Genomic DNA, 21,092 nt, shown 5'->3' on the forward strand with positions numbered 1-21,092 from the left:
GAAGAGAGCGAGACAGGTGAGTCACGTCGAAGAAAATATCATCGTAGAGAGAATCAGAATAATATTTCAAAGAATTGACTTTATTGACTCTTATTCCTTAACCTTGGAATAAAATGATATAAAAATATTATGACAAAAAAAATGGGTTAAAATATTAGTATTCCCTTTTTATTATACAACTTTTCTCATTTGGCTGGGTTAAAGTTTCTAATGATGAACGGTTAGTCACGCAATGGATGTTAGAGTCTATTTCAGCTCTTGAAACACTATTATTATAGGGATACCGCAAGTTATTGAACAACTAGGTTGGAAAAAGTAAAAAAAAAAACATATTAAATTATATTAACTAAATAGGGATTAGATAAGACTTTCTGGAATTCATAGAAAATCTTTTAATCATCGCACTAACTTCATGCTGTTCAAATCTCAGTAATGTGAGAAAAATGCCTCGCCTAAGAGTCCTAAATTTAAAATCAACGACCAAAAAAAGCGTGAAAGTCCGTTTGTCTTCCTCCAACCACTATTAGAATGAACTCTGAAAGTCGAACAAAGTAGTGAACTCAAAGCTAATGCTCAGGATTTAGTAGGGCAGCGTGGTTTCTAGTGTTAATTCATTCCATTGATCAACATTCAGTAGTTTAGAGGGGTTTCGAGAGTTTATTCATTCATTATTGTCATCTTTGTTTTCGTCCAACGGTGTTGTTGGAATTTTATATACGGTTCTATGAAATATTTTTCTCATATTCAACCTCTTTACGCTCAGCTCGACTTTAAGCGATCACTCCAAGGGATTGATTCTTCAGGTGCCAAAGACGGGTTCGGTGATTTAAAGGTCGAATAAGGAAAGCGTGTTTGACCAGTTTGTGCATCTTTCAATTGACAGATTGAGCAAAAGTAAAATTTCCGAATTCTGAAAGTCTGAAAAATCAATTCTGAAAGAGCTCAGTGAATTGAAAATTAATATTGTGTGGTAGCTCAGTTGAAGTTTTTCGTAGAAAATTAAATCGACTCGATTCAAGTTACGCGGCTTATTGTGATGGAAACAACCATAATGATCGCAGAAAAAGAAGAGTAAGGCAGAAATGCCTCAGCTCACAAAGAAAGGAATTGGTGTTCCAAGTAGAGGAACTCCTTTCAATAGCTTTTTTGGAAAGATCACGCGTGAGCTGTGTCAAGCTGTATTCTTATTTTTGTTCAGTATTGTTTGGCATTTCATCATGGAAAGACTTACTTCGCTCAACGTATGGTCGACATAATCGGCCTATTGAGCATACTATTCGCAACACCATTACAATTCTTGAGACCCAGTATTCATTATTGACTAATATTCGACCGAATAGACCACTTCCAGCACGCAGTGAAGAAAATATAGCAGCCGTAGCTGGGAGTGTACACGAAGACCGTGAAGAGTCGATTCGGCTCCAACTCGGACTGACGTACGGAACGACTCGGCGCATTTTACGTCGATATCCAAAATTGAAAGCTTACAAAATACAGCTTGTGCAAAAACTAAAACCGCTCGACTTTCCCAGGCAATATCGCCTCTGTTTATGAGATCTTGAAAAGTTCTAAGAAAACCAGATGTTTTCAACCCAAATTTTGTTCAGCGATGAGGACTATTTCTGGCTCAATGAGTATGCCAACAAGCAAAATTGGCGCATTTCCGATGAAGGGCAACATGAAGAAATTCAAGAGCTGCTTTTTCATACAGGAAAATAACGGTTTAGTATGGTTTGTGGGCCGGTGGAATCATCGGTATATATTTCATCAAAAATGATGTCGGTGAGAACGTAACCCTCAATGTTGAACGTTATCGCGAAATGATAACTGACTATTTTATGCCTAAAATTGAAGCTCGTGAACTCGGCCAAATTTGGTTTCATCAAGACGACGTCACTTCCTATAAATCACATCAATCAATGGATTTATTGAGAGGGATTTTGGGCGGATCCATTAGTCACCAAGATCATGTGATATGACAATGTGGAGATATGTAAAGTCTAAAGTCTATGCCGACAATCCCGCTTCAATTCCTGCCTTAGAGCAAAACATCACGCGTGGATTGAATTGCTCGAACGAGTCATCGAAAATTGGAGTCAACTCAACGGATGAACCATCTGAGACATAACCGCGGCCAACATTTCAAAGAGATAACCTTCAAAAATTAAATGTCAAATAAGGTTCTTTCGAATGATAATAAACATTCCCGATTAAATTTAAAGTTTCTGTGCTTTTTCGTTAAAAAACTAGGGAACCTCGAAATGGAGGATTAGTTTTTTGTTTTGACAAGCCAAATTCTATGAATTTAGTCGTTAGCAGTCTTACGTTTATTTTCAAGAATTGGAACTGTTTCGAGATTTTTCAGGAACTTATATCTATGTATATATTTAAATTTTTTGTTTGTGTTATAGCTTGTTTTTGATAAAGTTCTATAGATACATTTTCATAATAAATATTTTGGACTTTTGTTTCATTTAGAAACCATTACCAAAACCACTCATAACTGCTTTATCTGAAGTCTTAAATATATTTGCTTAACTATAAAAATATATTTTTTACAACTAAAATAATTTACAAATATTAACTTAAATATATTTTTTGTAAAAATATTTGAATTGTAAACATAAAATTCCAGTTCGGTATTATTTGTAATTTGTAATTCACATGTCTACAATTCAAGGCGCCTGCGAACTCCTCTGTAATGTTGGCAATCGCGTCCACGAAACTTACATATTTCATGTTGCAGTCGCATTAGTGGATATCTACTTTTAGGCGTTTCAAAGTAAGATGTTTTTATTACCGGGGCTGCGCGTAACGGTAAACTATCGAAACGTTTAAACTCACTCGTGCTTAATTCCAGTATTTGATCACGTTGTGGGAGCTCAGCTATGTAAATTTTTATACGAAGTAAACGAAATCTCTGCAGCACGATTGATATTTGCATGTAAAAATTTACAATAAACGATGCCAGCGAAATTTGTAGTAAACAATTAAAGAAAGCGCTTATTTTTTCCATTTTCCTTGGTTTCGAATTCAGATTTGTTGATGTTAAAAGCGCGGTTCAAATGCTACTAATATTATTCTGAGAAAAGCAAGGACCTTTTATAGTAAGTTTTAAGATTTAAGTTGTTTACAAACAGTGGGTGTATACAAATATATGTATATTTATGTATATATACATACTATATGCATATGTATATATCTAATATATAATGTATTATTTGTACAAAAAGATAATGTAGTTTTGTTTACATTTGTCAAGCAGTAATTGTTATCGATTTGCCATTTCATTGTTGTTGCAGCGGTCACAGGTATTTGTGTTAGTGTTGTTGGTGGCCTACAGCTGATCTTCACAGCTGTTAATGAGTTAGTTGACCTTGAATGCGAGTGTAAGATACGCGAAGTGATAACAGCGCTGACACAAAGCACGCACAAAAAAGAACAATTGTTGTTTGTTACAAGAAAATCATGTCAAAACATGTATTGCATTTGTTGTTGTAACAATTTTCAATGAAGATACTTAGCTTAGTGATATTATAATACTATACTTATATCAGTATATTTGTTTGTTATTAAAAATAACTCTGTTAAGTCACAAACAACCTTTGGTTTGCTGATGAAAAGAAAACGTCTGATCTCAAGCTACAGAATTTGAGACATTAACATATTATTATTATTTATTATTTAAAATAATGACAATGAAAACTATTAATATAATAATTTAAAAATTGGAGACTATTGAAGTACTACGGCTACTTCTCTTTCTCATCGTTTTTATTTCTACTGTTAACAGGGCGCCTTAAAGTGTGCTATAAGTTAACATTGCTTACTGTTGTTGCTGTTTACGAATGTATTTCCTCACAATAATTTAGTTAAACCACAAATATTTTTGGAATATTTAAAATTTTTGTATCAAATTTTTGTGGTTAAATTCCAAGAATGCCTTCGGTTAATTAAAGCAATTTTAGAACGAACGATGAGACGATATTTTTCGAGGAGTGTAATTGTCGTGGAACTCCCACCCAAATTAGATGTTGCTATGGGGAAAATCATTGACAAAGGCATACTGTTCGTTGAAAATAACGATCAATAAAAGTATGCAATTTTATTACACATAAATCATATTTATTGACCCATCATTACGGGGTTTCCAATAAAGACGCTACAAAAGTAGACAGATGGGGGCAGCAAACGACGTCATATTTTTACCCCGCTCTTTTCAAATCTCTCTTCAGTAAGGTTTGCCATTTCATCATGGAAAGATATACGATCCAACAATGAGTCGAAATTATTCAAATTTATAGTTATCTTAATCGTCCTGTCAGATCAACAATTGAGCGTCTAGTAGAAAATACACAGAGTTAGCAGAATATGTTCCTGTGCTAGTGAGACAAACAAGTGCCCGTAGTGTCGAGAATATTGCTGCCGCTAGCGCATCAATTGAGGAAGACCCAAATCAGTCTCTCACACGTCGGCCTCAATCGTTGCGAAAAGATCTTGGCCTAAATCCTTACAAAATCAAATTGATACAAGAACTGAAGCCGCTTGACCACCACAATCGCCGTATGTTCGTGAATTGGGCTGAGTAACAACTTGGAAATGATACGGAATTTCATCGAAAAATCATATTCAGCAATGAGGCTCATTTCTGGTTGAATGGCTTCGTCAATAAGCAAAAAGTGCGTTATTGGTGAGGCAGCAATCCACACGTTCTCCACGAACCACCATATGAATGGGAATCTCTACGCTTAATGATAATCGAATATATTTGAACCGAATTGAATGATATGGACTTTTAAAATATGTGGTTTCAACAGGACGGCGACATAAGCAACACAGCGAATGTCACAATTGATTTATTAAAAACCAGGTTTAGTGAACGTGTTATCTCACGAAATGGTCCGGTGGGGCTATGTCAAGTCCATGGTCTATGCCAGCGACGATTGACAAACTTCCTACAAATATTTTAAGGTGAAATTGCAGCAATATAGGCCGATTTATGCTTGAAAACCGTCGAACAGTGGTGGCCATGCCAGAGAAATCGAGTTCCAAATATAATGGCAATGAATGGAATAAAGAATTTGAAAAACCCATTATAAGGAAACTGTTGTATGGTAAAAAATTTTAGATACAAGAATCAGAGGTGAATTATTTTTCATAATTTCTTTATAAGAATCGGACTTAATATAATTGTTCAGTATTCTCTTTTCGACACTTAGATCACCAAAATAAATAACCAATCTCAGTATTTTCATATTCATACATGTATCTAAATACATCTTATAAAATAATGTGAATATTTTTATTTTTAATAATAATTATTTAAATTGTACTTGTTAGCATACATTATACCCAGGAAATGTGTATAAAAATTAATGTTTTTATTCAATTAAAGTGTGAATAATGTGTGAATTTACTTAGCGTCTGTTAAAAAACTCGTTGAAATAGAATAATTTCGTGATTGAGTTAATATATTTTCCACAATTATTAATACTTAATAATAACAATTTATAGATATAGTGTAGAGTACAATTATTTAGTTTGATTTATGTATACATTGTGCCAAAAAAGCACACGGAAATTGAAATTAAGTTCCCCAGGTAAATGATATTTCAAAACAAGAAAAAACGTTAACTTCGGCTGCACCGAAGCTAATATACCCTTCACAGGTGCATTTCTTTTAGTAACTTTGTGTTCAGTTTGTATGGAACCTATATGCTATAGTAATCCGATCTGAACAATTTTTTCGGAGATTATATTATTACCTTAAGCAGTAATCCATGTCAAATTTCGTGAAGATACCACGTCAAATACCAAAGTTTTCCATACAAGCATTTGATTCCGATCATTCAGTTTGTATGGCAGCTATATGCTATAGTTAACCGATCTGAACAATTTCTTTGGAGATTACATTGTTGCCTTAGAAAATAATCTTTACCAAATTTCGTGAATATATCTTGTGAAATGCAAAAGTTTTCCATACAAGCCCATGATTCCGATCGTTCGGTTTGTATGGCAGCTATATGTTATAGTGGTCCGATATCGGCAGTTCCGACAAATGAGCAGCCTCTTGAAGCGAAAATGACGTTTGCAAACTTTCAAAACGATATTTTAAAAATTGAGGGACTAGTTCGTATATATGCAGACAGACAGACGGACATGGCTAAATCGACTCAGCTCAACATACTAATCATTTATATATATATACTTTATAGGGTCTCCGATGCTTCATTCTGGGTGTTACAAACTTCGTGACAAACTTAATATACCCTGCTCAGGGTATAAAATGTATATCAGCGCGATCTATTAACCAGTTTGTTTACAGCAGCTACTTAAGTCGCTACACTTCAAAAGGTTGTTGCGATTTTTACAATGAAAAAAAATTTCGAAAAAACAATTTGTAATAAAAAATGTTGGAAAAGGTATATGGTGATTCAATTTTATCAAAAACTTAAGTCTTCGAGTGGTACAAAGTCTTCAAAGACGGTCGACAGATCGTTTAAAACATGCCTCGTTCTGTATCACCTTCGACCTCCTGATATTTCGAAAGAGAAGGATATGGTGCTGAAAAATCTTCGGGGAGATTGTAGGTGAGTTCGAGACCTCTCGCGAGTCCTTTTGAATGATTTTGGTGTATATTTGAAACGCGCTCTTGCTTGACTCGGCCCGACAAAGCTGATTTTTTATCAAAAAGAGTACCGTAATCATGTCACTTTGAACCTGCTTGATTGTGCGGATTCCGATCTCATATTCATGGAGAGCATAATAACTACCGGTTAGACATGGGTTTGTGAGTTTGACATGCAATTAGGTTAACAATTATGGGAATGGAGATTGAAAAACGATCCGAAACCAATAAAACCACGCCAAAGTCGCTCAAAAATCAAGGTGATGCTCTAATTTTTTTCGATATTCGTGGTTTGGCGCATCATGAATTGTTCCGGAGAGACAGACGGGCCGTAAGGAGTTTTATTTAGGCATATTAAGGCGTTTGCATGAGAACATCCCTCGAAAAAGGTCGGAATTGTTGAAGAACAGTTCATGGATTTAAAACGATGATAATGCAACATCGCATCGAGCCGCGATTGTGACCAAACGCAATGAATGTCATCTATCAACCACCGTATTCTTCGAATTTGGATTGGTGTGTTTTTTCTCTTTTTCTTGTTCCCCAAACTGAAATTGCCGCTCCGTGGAACCCTTTTTCAGGCGATCGAAGAGATAAAACAAAATCTTTTTGAAGGAGCTGAAGGCCATCCCAAAAAATGCTTATAAAAAATGTTTCGAGCTCTGGAAAAATCGTTGTCATAAGTGGATTACATCTGATGGGGATTACTTTGAAAGCGGCAAAATAAATATTGATGAATAGTTAAATATTTTGAGTTTTATTTATAATTTCTTGTCACAATGTATAACATGGAGAGATAGCAAACTTCTTAGATTATATTTCAGTATAGTCTCTAATATTAATTTTACTACATAACTTTGTTCACAACTAAACATTTAACAAATGAGTTAAACTCAAAAATAACGAGCGGATTTGTGGCTAATAAATAGAACTGATGTATGATTTGATTCGAATTCGAACCTACGAAGTTAGCTTAGGTTTGGTTTACAGAGCAGACAGTTTAGATTAGATCCCAAATTAACATACACTGTTCTGTAAAGTCCATTATGAAGCCAGACAAAAGTTCCTGCAGTTGGATATTAACTCACGACAAAGCGTTTTGAACCCATCATATATCTATTTGGTGCTTTCTTTCCATTACAGCTGGATGTCTAAAGGAATGAAATCTGAGCTACATATATGTTTAAGCTTTGAAATGACAAAGGCGGAACATTAGAGAATGGACTATTATTATAACCTGATCAACCTGCTTGCTTGTTAAAACTCCTCCAAGTATTAGAATATGAACTTTGCTGAGAACGAGAATAACTCAGTAGACTGATAGCGATTTTAGCTGAGCCAGAAGCAACGTTCAAATGAGCATTTGCCAACTGCGCTCACCTTAGGCCCAACCACCCAGCAGTGAACCGCAAGAAGCCATCAGAGTCTCCACCCGTTCCCAGTCTGCAGCTGTCGCCTGACTTGTTAAGTACGACAACCATTCTAATTATGAAATAATTCGATGCCACAGATAAAGGCCCCTTCACTAGTCTTTAGCGTACGGCCAGCGATCTCAAAGCCAATGTCGCTTCCTACTACCTGAGTTGATAGTCATCACTCTGGATGAGACCTAAATATTTTCGAATAGGTTTTGTCATCATCTTATTATTAGGGATTTTTCAGATAATTTGTGACTTTTCGCAAGTCGTTTTGGTCAGCCTGAGGGCGTCAAATACTTGATCGAAAATAAAACACATAAGTAGATCTTTACAGTGTTTAACAAGATAATACGATACAAGGCTTTAATGCAATAAATAATGTAACATGGTCGCATAGCCTTGACTTCCTTAAATTTTCATCGAATTTGGCTGTCAACTATAAAATCCACACAACTTAACCAGAATATTTTACAGAATATGACAGTTGACAGAGACAAGGTTATATTTAAGATTAGAACGTGTAGATTCCAAAAAGTCTCCCGCTTATCATTACTGTCGCTTTAAGCTTACACCCTAAACTGAGCTCCTAACCATAATTAGACACATCATATATCAATGCAGACCTACATGGTTTCTTTTACTCACTTGTGATGGCTGCGTAGTGTCAATATCATTTAGCGGTATTTGCTTGTAGGCTGCATGAGACGATGACAACGATACCTTGGCCGCATCTGATGGTGCTGATGGCGATGGCGACGGCGTGTTCGATTGCCTTGAGCTAGTTGAGAACGCAGCTGAGTTGGGTGTTGTAGACACGGCGCCATCGGTTTGTGTGGGCAGAGTTGTGGCAGCCATTCTGGACGGCACCGCCACAGCGTCCACTAGTAATAATTAAACGGCGTTAAATAGTTGAACATAAAATTTTATGGCACGCATTAACTCACCTGGTGGCTTCGGCGGCAACTCGGGTGGCGTCTCGACGTTATTGCGGAATATGGCGCTATTCTCCGGTATATTCTGATACTTGGGTTGACTCTTTGGCGGCGGTGTGGGGGCTGTTGTCACGATTTGTACTTTTGGATATTGATTGTCGATGAGTAGGCGTGGCGCGGCGGCGGCTCTTTGCTGCAGCGGCCGAGATTCATTAGCACTGTACGTGTTGTTGTGTGGATGATCTTGAGCGTAACCGTTTAAGCCGAAAAATTTCGATTTAGCATCATTTAATGCGGCTTTCACCGCAGCTATACTCTGACTGGCTTCGTATAGTTCCGATTGTGAGTGTTGACTAAGCGGCCGCTGTGCCGGACTTGCATTCCTAGGCGCTGCCACCGTAGACGCCGCTGTCGTTGTTGACATGGCTGCTGGCGTTGCTGTGGCAATAGCTTTGATTGGCGCTTGAGCGGCAGCTAGTGCAGAAGCGGGCGCCGGACTCGGGGCTGGCAATGTAATCGACGCGTTCGCTTGTATTAACCGCTGATTACTGCTGTTAGTGTAGTTGTTAGTGCTGTTGTTGCTATTCTGTGTTGGCAGCGTTGTGTTCGTTGCAATATTTTGTGTTGTTGCTGTTGTTGTTGGTGCTTGGTCAGTGAAGTTTGACGCCACCGGTTGTGCGGCCGACTGCTGCACGTATTGCTGAGTCAAGCGCGGAAGCGTTTGTTGTTGTTGTTGCTGCTGCTGTTGGTGTGGCTGTTGTGACTGCTGATTTTTTAGTTGTTGGTTGTTGTCATTAAACTTGAATGCAATATCGGCGTAAATGGGTGAGCTAGTTGCTCTATTCGCTGCGGTGGTTCCGCCCGTTGTTGTTGTTGCTGCTGCTGCTGTTGGTCTGCGTGTTGGCAATGGCGATGCGGCTGGTGACGGCACTGTGTTGTTGCCTCTCTTCACGGCTTTCGGTGTGCTTGTGTGTATGCTGTTCGGCGTCGTTTTCAAATTGTCGTAGACACTCACCGGCCTGTCGTCATACACTTCCATAATGTCGCGACTGTATCGACTCGTATCGGCCCGTTTTGTCAGGTTCTCATTAAACTCCGTATATTATTTGTCTCTTCTTCTTCTCTCAGCTATTAATTCATATGTGTGTGCCTGTGTGAGTGTTGGTGTTCAGGTATGAATTTTATATGTAAGCTGCTAATTAACTCAGCTCATTACCGCGCACTGAACTATGAAGCCCAAAGCAATTGTCCGTACATATGTTTTTCACTCCAGTTGTATGTGTTTGTGTTGGTGTGTGTGTGCTAACACTGAAATGGGAAATAACTCAAAGCTATTAAACTGATTATATTTTTTAGCGCAATATGAATTATAGCAAATATTAAAATTGGTTTGTGAAAAGCACCGTAACATGAGGTCTCCAGCACGCTTCCACATTCATACTAAGCGATATATGAAGTAGTAAATATATAGTTTTTTATCGACAAATTTGTTGACTTAATGGCATGAGCCCAAATTATTTACGCCTCGATTGTGTAATTATAATTTATTAAACCTTACAACTGTGACAAAATGTCAACATTAGGGTGTTCCTTCTTATAGAAAATACTAGCAATGCTTTTTGTATATTCCTGTATTAGAGTGATCATCAAAAAAAGCTTATATTGCTTACAATAAAACAAAAATCTCATCGAATATTTAGATTTATTGAACTCCTAATTATCTGGAAATTTTTAAGTTAGCTAAGGTTAGACGGCTAATCCATCAACATGACAAGGGATCACGCTTAGACTGTTTAGTACAGCCCTTTGTGAGTTCAGACGAAAAGAAAACTCCTTTAGTTGGATATCAGCCATCGGCAAATCGCCCTGATGAACTTATGTCTTATTTCTATTTCACTTACATATACATATGTCTAAAAGTATGACATCCGAAATTCTTTTCCTTGATCTAGCAAAAGCGGGATATTCAAGGAGGAACTGTGCAGATGTTTCTATGTTATTTTATTTTAAACCATTGTTACAGCTGACATCCGGTTAGATTAAAAATTCTGATCAGTGATCAGTTAGAACTGATATAACCACTGAAAGGCGAACTTCGCTGAGTGCCTCTTACCATTTACACTGGTCCTGATAGTTGATCAACACTTGCTGAGCTTAGACCCAACAGTTCACTAGTGAACCACAAGAATCCAACGAGCTCTTATCCGTTGCCATTCCGCAGTTATTGTGACCCAAGTACCTGACTTAGTAAGTTCAATAGCCTTATGGTTCCCTGAAATACGAGGCACCCAAACCAGTGTAATCATGTAATAAATCGATGCTATAGATAAGGAGTGTGGTCACTGTCAGCGAACTCCAGGCTAATATTGCTTCCCTACTATAGGAGTGGATAGTCATTACAAATTGAATACAGCGCCACGGAGCAGTAGATGTACAGCTACCTCTATGGCAGACATATCCTATAACTGCAGCAGATGGATAGTTCGCGACTATGAATTACAATATGTAATTGTTTTAGAATGTATAGATTAGGCATGATATGTCATCTGATCAACTTTGAGTCGGACTGCTCTATTTACACTGACGAAATTGAACTATCGAAAAAGTTAAAGAATCAGTGTTTGAAAATCTTTGTGTTTCGTTTCATATCTGATGAATCGACTCAACCCATTTTAGTTAAAGTTTTGGGTATGCCAAAACTAGACCTGGACCAAAATACTTATATCTTGAGCAAAAACGATGTTGAGTAGATAACACAATAGAGCTGCGTGACAACGTAGCTGAGAACCCTACAAATAAACGCATAATTACTGGTGATGAGATGAGAGTTTGTGAATATGACATCGAATCCTATCCTATCCTATTTAACGAATAGTGCTCCGAAACCGAGACCAACCGAAAAAAACACGACAAAGTTGATCAAGCATCACCGTAATGCTATTAGTTTTTCCACAGGCTCAAACGGTTACTTTAATTGCTCGTTTTGAGGTGTCTACGTGAAGCAATTCGTCAAAAATCACCGGATTTATGGCAGCGTTGCATTTTTTACAACGATATTGCGCTGTCCTTTTTTAGCATGCTTGTGACTAAATTTTTAGACAAACACGAAACAAGTGTCTTCGCTCTTCTGAGAGATTATGTATTACTTTTTTGTCAGTCCGCGTCAAATTTGATCAGATGCTTATCCTACTACATTTTAGAAGCATAGAGCTTAGATTTCAAACTCTTCTACGAGATTACGTGTTACTTTTTTGTCAGTCCGTGTCAAATTTGATCAGAGGCTCATCCTAATGCATTTTAGAAGCATAGAGCTTAGATTTCAAACAAAACACGGAAATTGTAAGTATTTTGGCTTTATTAAATGGTTTGAAATTTCAGTCATTCACTTCATTTAAACTGAGTTTTTTACCAACTATTAAGAAGTATTTTCTTTCTAGAAACCCCTTTTACTACTATGTGGTTAATTCAACCCCTGCACCTGATGATGTCCGAAAAATGCAGTGACTTACTACCATGAACCAAAAATGCGAAGACTTTGTTCATAATTTTAAAATTCTTCATTTATTCTTTAAAATCTATGTCGTCCTCCTAAAAGTAATCTCCCTTGGCTCTTATACACTTGTGCCAACGTTTTTTCCAATCCTCGAAACAGTTGTTAAAGTCAATTTCCGGGTTCCGGTTTAGAACTCTGAATGGCTGATAAAATTAACATCAAAATCTTTAATATTTGGTTGATTCTATTTGGATTTATTTCCCAAAACTCCTGGCTCAAAGAGTCAACATGTCGTATGAGTAATCAAAGGTCAATAAAGAAACATATTTTTAATTCAAATATATACTCGATATGAAATAAGAATCCAAAATTCAATGCTTTAAGTTGCAGAGAGCGTTTTCAAAGTCTTTGAAGTCTATACTGAACTTTACAAAAAAAAATTCTCCATTAATGTTTCAGAATTGGCACAAACTTTAATTTACTCATATACATATTTTTTTTTCATTTGGTGGAATGTTAATAAAATTATATGTAAATTTTCCTGACACACATTGCAACATCAACAAATAATTGAAACAGTCTAAATTTGTATGCGAGAAAGTATTTATGATTTCGAATTTCAAAAATTTCAATTAATTATTTGGAACACACAAAATGCTTCCAGCATGTTGCACACAGAAATTACAAGTGAACACGCACACAAACACATGTACTATGTAGAATATTATACGAGTAAATACATATACCACAATTACATACGTATACTATATGTATGTATATCGCCCCTATGTAATACGTGCCAGAAATGTTCCAGATCGTTTGTCGAAAAACGAACTTGATTTTTATTAAAAAATCTGCTTACGGCGGAAAGCTGTAGCAGCAAAAAAAAGTATCTTTTTTACGTAAACAAATTATATATTTGTGGCTTGCGCCTTTGTCAATACCATTACACCCAACGGAGACTGCATCAGGCCGACAGATTGGCGCGCGTTTCTTTCGCTGCCAACGAATTTGTAAACATTATCTAATTGTTTACCACAGAATCACAGAATCTATGATAGCGCCAAACGAAGGCACTCAATGTGTAAATAAATACATATATACCTACAAGGTGTATAAGTATATATAGACATATTGTATGGCGATGTAAGTGAATGCCCATTCCCTTGTGGTTATGAAATTACCCTGTAGGGATTGAAAAGTGTAAAGGAAGTAGTTGTTGCTGGAAAATAGACATATTGTTTTACATTTTTTCCATACTTTTCCCAAAGTAAATTTTCTGTAAAAAGAAGGTTCGGTTCAGTGAAAGAGGAATAACAGGTCCATTGGGGCGGCTTGACATATAGATGTCGCTACTACAATTAAAAAATATTATTTTTAGTTAGACCCAACCTTCGTGTATAAATTTGACAGCTGCCGGATTAGTTTGTGAATTATATCATTTTAAGTGAAGTAACTTTTGTTATTGTGAAAAAATGGATAGAACAGAAATTCGCCTGTTGACAAAATATTGCTTTTTAAAAGCAAAAACTCGACTTGATGACGAATTTCCGGACACTGTCCCATGAAAATCAATCTTCAAAGAATGGTATGCTAAGTTTAGATGTGATGAAATTAGCACTAAAGATTGCAATTCAGTGGATGCTTAAAAGAGATTATTACCGATGAAAACATCGGAAAGGTCCACAATATAATTTTGGATGACCGTAAAGTGAAGTTGTTCGAGACATGGACATAAGATATATATGTATGTTCATTCACCAATATTTGGTTATGAGGAAGCTCCTCCGTATAAAGTGGGTGTCGCGTGAGCTCACTTTTGACTAAAAACAAGAAAAACTTGATGATTCGGACCAATGTTTGGAGATGTTAAAGAATAATCAATCCGAGGCTTCGCATCGATGTGTGACAATGGATAAAACATGACTCCATCATTTCACTCCGAAGTTCAATCGACAGTCAAACCAGTGGACTGCACACGACGAACCCGCTCGAAAGCATGGAAAACGCAACATTCGGTTGAATAGGTTATGGCGTCTGTATTTTGGGATACGCATAGAATGATTTTTATTATCTATCTTGAAGATGAAAGGAGAGTATAGCGTTATTAGACCGTTTCCAGAAGGAAATCGTTGAAAAAGGAAGGAACATTTGAAGAAAAAGAAAGTGATGTTTTATCAAGACAATTCACCGTGTTAAAAGCAGTTAAAGCCATGGTAAGTCCATGAATTGGGTTCCGCGTTGTCTCCGCATCCAACGTATTCTCCAGATCTGGCTCCCAGCGACTATTTCCTGTTCTCAGATCTCAAAAGTATGCTCGCTGGAAAGAAATTTTTGTCGATTGAAAAGGGAATCATCGAAACTGACACCTATTTCGAAACAGAAGACAAATTATACTACAAAAATGGTATCGAAAAGTTGAAGGGTTGCTGTAAACAACACAATAGCTCAAGAGGGGTATATTATGAATCATCTTCATTGTTTATAAATCCAGAAAACAAAAACGCTCTAGTAAAAGGGAAGTACGACGTTTAACCGTAAAAAAATGAACAAAGTGGTAGATATTTTTTTTAACTCAAAGACCCTGTCTTTGTTACAAAAACTCGCTTAAGATCGCTTATAATATTGCTTGTCATAATAACTATAATATTTTTTACGCCTCGCTGTTCCTACAGGTCACTTGGCAAACGCACCGAAAAGTGGCAAACAAATGTTGTTGTTTGTTGTGCTAAAATTAAGTGGCACAACACTGTTGCCATTTGTAAGCTCAGAAAAAGGCACGATAATGCTAAATACTGAAAATTAGAGGAAAATGTAAATAGAAATTTACCTTTGGCGCTGTTTGAGTAGAAATGCGCATTCAAGCGGCTAGCTAGAGGCTGCTCACCAGTGTGAATGCTTTCTAATGAACTTGCTGACCTTAAAGCTTTTTTATATATTTCAATATTTGATTTGAGTGCGTGAATCACACTTGAGAATTATTTTAAGCGTACGCCGATATGGAAAATCACCTTAAAGTGCGATAATTGGTCACACGACTTTAATTACTTTGTGATTGATTTTTTTCACTGAATTTCAAATAGACACGTGCTTGTAGCCAAAGCGTAGGCAAGTGGGCTCAGATATTGGAGTCCGTGGGTTGAAATTCCTTTCATGCTGCTCAAATATACTTAGTATATTAGATACATTCTTTACATAGTTAGTCACGAAATAGAGTAGACAAACAAGCCTATCAATAAATTATTTCCTTTTAATAATGACATTGAAAACATTTTTTTAGAACTTTGTTCGGGATTAACGAAAATAATTTAGCATTAATGTTACCCATTTGTCTCCTGCAGTTTTTCAGCTAAAAATATTTAGTTTCGTTGCAAGACTAGAAAGTTCCAATACATTTTTTCATTACACAGAAAGGTTATATAAATACTTCCTATAAATAATATATATATCCACAAAATTAAAAAAAATTGCTACCAAGAACACCCTAATGTAGGCTCATATATATATTGAAGAACATTCAGAAAATTTATTTTGTTTATGCTCGCCATGAATGCCTCTGTTTTTGAACTTGGGCCTTGAATTTACGTCTGTCTGGCGGCCGCCAATGTGCTTGGTGAAAGTTATGCTGTCTGCAAGCTATTCTTTTCAACGTTTTACAAAAATATTTTAATTACAAATACCATTTGTTTGTTTGAACAGATGGCCAGAGATTAGTGTTTTTTTAAATGTATACAAAAATAATAATAATATCCCAAGCATTATGTGCTGCACGCTCTAATTCAATAAATTTTTATTTCGACTTTCTGAAAAATGTGCTTATGAGTTTAAAAAACTCTCATTCTACAAAATATTAGAAAGAAAGAAGAGCATTCTCCTGTTAGAAGAGATATAGTATTTCAGTTAGATATAGGTAGTTGCGATCACGTTACGTTTGAGCATATTGCGAGGTATGTATGAACCTTGAGGACAGTCAAAGCTGATTTATAGATCAAAAAAGAGAGCGGCAGAGACAGATGCTTACACATAATATCGTTCTTTACTATACATATGTATATTTTGGGGTAAAGCTTTTATAAAATTAAAGAACAATTGGTTATACATTCAAAAATAGCTTACTAAAATTTTGAAACGATATCTGAAATAGTTTTTGAGTTACAGCCTCCAAAATAAACCCGATCACTCCAATCAGTTCCATCAAGTTATTTTAAGCGTCGTTTTTCTAAAAAGAATTTTTAAAATTAACTTGAGTAGTTAATATTACCAAGGAAGTCTGTAGAAGTACTCCGCAAGATATAGTGCTCTTCTATAGGCAGTAGTGGTATATAAAATGCTAGAGAACTTGGACGGCAAAGTCCCTAAAATAGAGGCATATGCGGACAACATTACCATCTTAGTAATGGATAGGTGTCTTCATACAATTAGCAGTATTATGATCACCACCCTCAATACAGTCCAGAATTGGGTACCGCAATCGGGTCTGGGGTTGAATTCGAAGAAAGCGGATCTGCTTGTATAGCTTGTGTTTCTCTATGGCTGCTACCTTCTATAAATGGGCCACAATTCTCTCTCAAGGACCGCTCCAAGTACCCTGGGGTAGTCTTGCTGTGGAAGCACAACGTTGAAGACAGATTGAGAAAAGCTGGCAATGCTTTACATGCGTGTAAGTAGATACTCGGCAACACCAAGGGGCTCTCTCATGCACTGGTGCTACATAGCTATTATTAGGATACTCTACGATGCAGTAGTATGGCGGACAATCGTAATGAAATACACCAACGAAACCCAATGGAAAGAGTTCAGAGGTTCGCTGCGCTGTGCGTAACGGGAGCTTTAAGAACAACTTCAACGGCTGCTTATACTAAACCTGCCACCTATAGACCTCTTCGCTGAAAACTGCGCAGGCCACAGAAGCATCGAGGGGAATGAAATAGTGGAGGAGATTTCCAAGAATGGTATACGACCAACATCCGAAAATGTGATCAACATTGGGAAACTCATGCAATGTCTGTACGACAATGTCTACGGAACCACGGTGCAACGAGCTACCAGGGTGCAAAACTGCAAAAGTCATGTGAAAAACGGAAAATTTTAAGTACACAAAATTCCTATTGGCACCCGATAGAAATGACTGTAGGAACATGATCGGAATACTAACTGGTTACTGCCTGGTGGCAACACACAACCGCAGAATGAGGCTGATAGAGCGAGAAGACTGCAGGAAACGTCTAGACCACGGCACCAGGGAAACGATGGAGCATCTCTTGTGCACTTGGCCCGCATAGGCAAGACTACGCCGTGAGCATCTGGGGTCCTCACGGTATGACACACTGGAGGACTTATCAATAGTGGTGCCACAGAGTCTGTTAAAATTCACGTCAAGCGCAGGCAACCTATAGAATGACTAAAGCAGGCAGTGGGAACGGATTTAACATAGCACAGTGAATTAAAAATAGTGGCTGCATTGGCAAGAACTGTCATTGGAATAGACAGAGCGCATAAAAAGGAATAGACTACCATCCTGTGGAAATCCAAGCAGGAAATGTATAGTATTTCCTTCAACTCCGGTTGGAATGTAGGATCAATATTTCCTAGTTCGTTAGTAAGGCTGCTAACTTAGCCTTCGAACCTGCCATGAAAATATACATTTTTTTAACGCGAATCAGACCCTGCTGTCGCTGTTTTAAAGCAGAAAAAAATCCTGATTCAATTTGGAAATATAGTGCCGGGTTGACGGTCTTTGGACGGCTTAAAATCCGGTCCGTTCCGGTTGCTAAGGCCCAACTGACTCGGGAACGGCAAGCCAGACACCTGCTGTAGCTGCCACTGTCATGTGAACAAACGCTACGACCTCCCTCGCAAAAGTATTGTGTTATGTGGATTGTTTTAGCTTCGGTACTCACCTTCCACCTTATCGACTTGGGAGGCTTTGTACTTGCTAAACTACCACAAGGCTTGTTCTCATGATCATTGTACTTACTGAGCCACCACAACGCGACGAGATAACAATCCTCCTCAAGGAGGTCGGGCAGAGTCGAGCTATAAAAGACTTAGATTTCCTTGTTGATTCCATTTGGTGTTCTCTTCTACAGCAAAAACAAATTCTCGAATAATAAAGGAGATTAATCAAGAAGAATGTCAATATTTTGAAGTAGAAATTATGAAATTGTGTGTTCTAATCAATTCAAAAACAAATTCCAGTATTATAGATCTAAGACATGAGAAAACCTTTACAAAAAACAGAAAATTTTTAATTCAGTGGTATCGTTTTGAAATCATCATGCTTTCAAAAAGTGGAGCTCACTATTTTTTGAAAAAAAAAATTGCTTCACTTGACCTAGATTGTGAGAATGAATTTGTGTCGGTCAGCTAGAAATCAGGTTCATACGAGTCAAATATTATCTGTAATCAATGTTTTAGGCAATAAAAATTATTGAATATTTTTTAATGCATTTTTTGTTATCATTTTTCGTTGTCAATAAGTGCATGAACTTAAAAAAATTAATTTCAAACTATTTGTAATAAAATGTTCTTAAAAAAATTAAATTTCACACTTTTTCTTAAAAAAATTGTCCAAAACTATTTTGCTTTATTCTTTGCGGTTTTCATTGCGCCATTTCACCAAACTCTAATCACAAGTGTGTATTTTTACTAAGTATTAGTTTAGCTCTTGACTTTTTCAGGAAATGTTGACATTCATTTAAGACGGCAACTTGTAACTACCAAAAAAGTCTGACCATTCATTCGCGGCTGCGGCGTTCACAAAATATTCAAGAGCAATTTTTGAAAAAGCCTATCATAAATTAGAAAATGATTGTGGGCGGTCAAATTAATGTCCGCAATTTAAATCTTCAACGCAATTGAATGACCTCGGCAACCGGTGCGCACACACCAACACATACATGCAATTATGGAGCTTTATTTGGCCACGCAAAAGCACCAGCAAAAGTGTACGCCCAAACACGGCTCCGAATGACAAAACACTTCAAGCCAAAGAAAAAATAATAAAAAGTGAATAAGAAAGATCACAAAAGTCAATGGGAAAATCACAACAAACACTGACCACTTGCAAGTGCTAACGGGCCAAGCGCTTCCCACTTCATCAAACGCGCGTTTGGCGCTTAAGACGGACTCGTGCACATACATATGCGTATGTATAGACTTTAGACATAAACGCTTGTAAGTAGCTATATAAAAGCTAAAAATATGTACATATATACTCTTGTATGCATGTTTGTATATATGCATTCTCAGCTGTGCGTTCAAATGCCGGATTTGTGCGGCCTATCGCGCTAAAACTATAGGCTTAGCTTAGCTTGTGCACGGCGGAAGTTAATCATGAAATAAATTTTCAGCTTTTGGCATGAGCTGCACACACCCGATAGTATTATATACAAAGGCAGTCATAATTTATGGTTAATGCATTCATTTCACAATGCGCTTTTATAAGCTTTGATTTACCGTTTTAATTTTCCCAAGTAGAAAGCCACAGTTGAGCGTGGTTTCACAGGCAGTGATTTTTTCTTTCCACCTACTTGAAAATTTTTGACTCCGTAACTGTTTCCTGAGCTAAAATATGTTTGCACACTTAGTGCAAAGGAAGTTTACTGAGGGAGGAAAGAGCGAGAGATAGAGAGCAAAAGATGGTGAGAGCGCTAAGTGCTATAGCTATAGATTGTTAAAATTTCTTTAAATTTGAATTAAATTTTGATTTTAACGGGTGACCCAAGTAAAGGTACTTTTTTCAATAGCCTTTTACGTCGAGATCTTAAATTGAAAGCGTACAAAATACAGCTCGTGCAAGAACTGAAGCCGCTCAACCTTCCTGGGGGGTCTTGCAAAGTTCCAAGAAGATCCAACGTTTTCGGGTCAAATTTTGTTCAACGATGAGGCCCATTTTTGGCTCAATGACTATGTAAACAAGCAAAATTGCCGCATTTGTGCCGAAGAGCAACCCTAAGAGATTCAAGAGCTGTCATTTCATCCAAAAAAGACAACGCCTTAAGTTCCAAGCTGTCACAAGTCAGTAGAAGTGTAATCTCTACATCTTCATCAGATTGAAAATTGAGACTGGCTGTTGTTATAGTTTTAGAAAACAATACTAAAGTAGTTTCGAGAAATAGTGCTGAGTTGACAGTTCTTGGACGGATAAAAATCCGGGTCCGTTCCGATTACTTAGACCCTTCTGTTGTGGAAACGGTTTGCGAGTGGTTGCTTGGCCGATTTAGTCAGCCAGTGCTGGAAATACTGTAGTAACAGCAAGAACTGTGTCAACATTACCAAGGGTATCTACAAGAGAGAGTCTACGTCAAGAGAGATTTTACAACTCTCATTTAGCACAAAAACTCAGATTATTTATTGAAGGGTAGAATATAAAAATGTATGGCTTAATTCAGTAATTTTTCCTGATAATGCTAGTTTACAGTCATTGTGCGACTGTGATGTTAAAGGCTGTTTCTCGCTAATTTTGGGTTGCTAAAACCGAAAATAATAGCAAAAATTTCCTTACACATGGGATTTCTTGTGTTGTAGTCAAGGGGTGTGGGGTCAAACCACCATCATTTACTAAATTAGTGAAAAAAGCTGTATGTGTCGGAAAAGGTTTGAATTTTTCCTTCAGATTT

General features: G+C 37.0%; 1 protein-coding gene across 3 annotated transcripts in view; it reads right to left on the reverse strand.

The window, feature by feature from the left end:
- Positions 1–21,092, reverse strand: part of LOC120774506 (CUE domain-containing protein C354.10) — a 43,764-nt gene that overhangs the window by 4,980 nt on the left and 17,692 nt on the right. For all 3 annotated transcript variants that reach the window (XM_040104186.1, XM_040104188.1, XM_040104187.1), the window contains 2 exons: positions 8,991–10,286; positions 8,692–8,927 (listed from right to left, as the gene is read on the reverse strand). In XM_040104186.1, coding sequence (XP_039960120.1) covers positions 8,692–8,927; positions 8,991–10,017 — 1,263 coding nt within the window. In that variant the 5' untranslated portion in view covers positions 10,018–10,286. The remainder of the gene's footprint in view (positions 1–8,691; positions 8,928–8,990; positions 10,287–21,092) is intronic.

Source organism: Bactrocera tryoni, chromosome 4 (assembly GCF_016617805.1).
Source record: "Bactrocera tryoni isolate S06 chromosome 4, CSIRO_BtryS06_freeze2, whole genome shotgun sequence".
Taxonomy (NCBI): Eukaryota; Metazoa; Arthropoda; class Insecta; order Diptera; family Tephritidae; genus Bactrocera; species Bactrocera tryoni.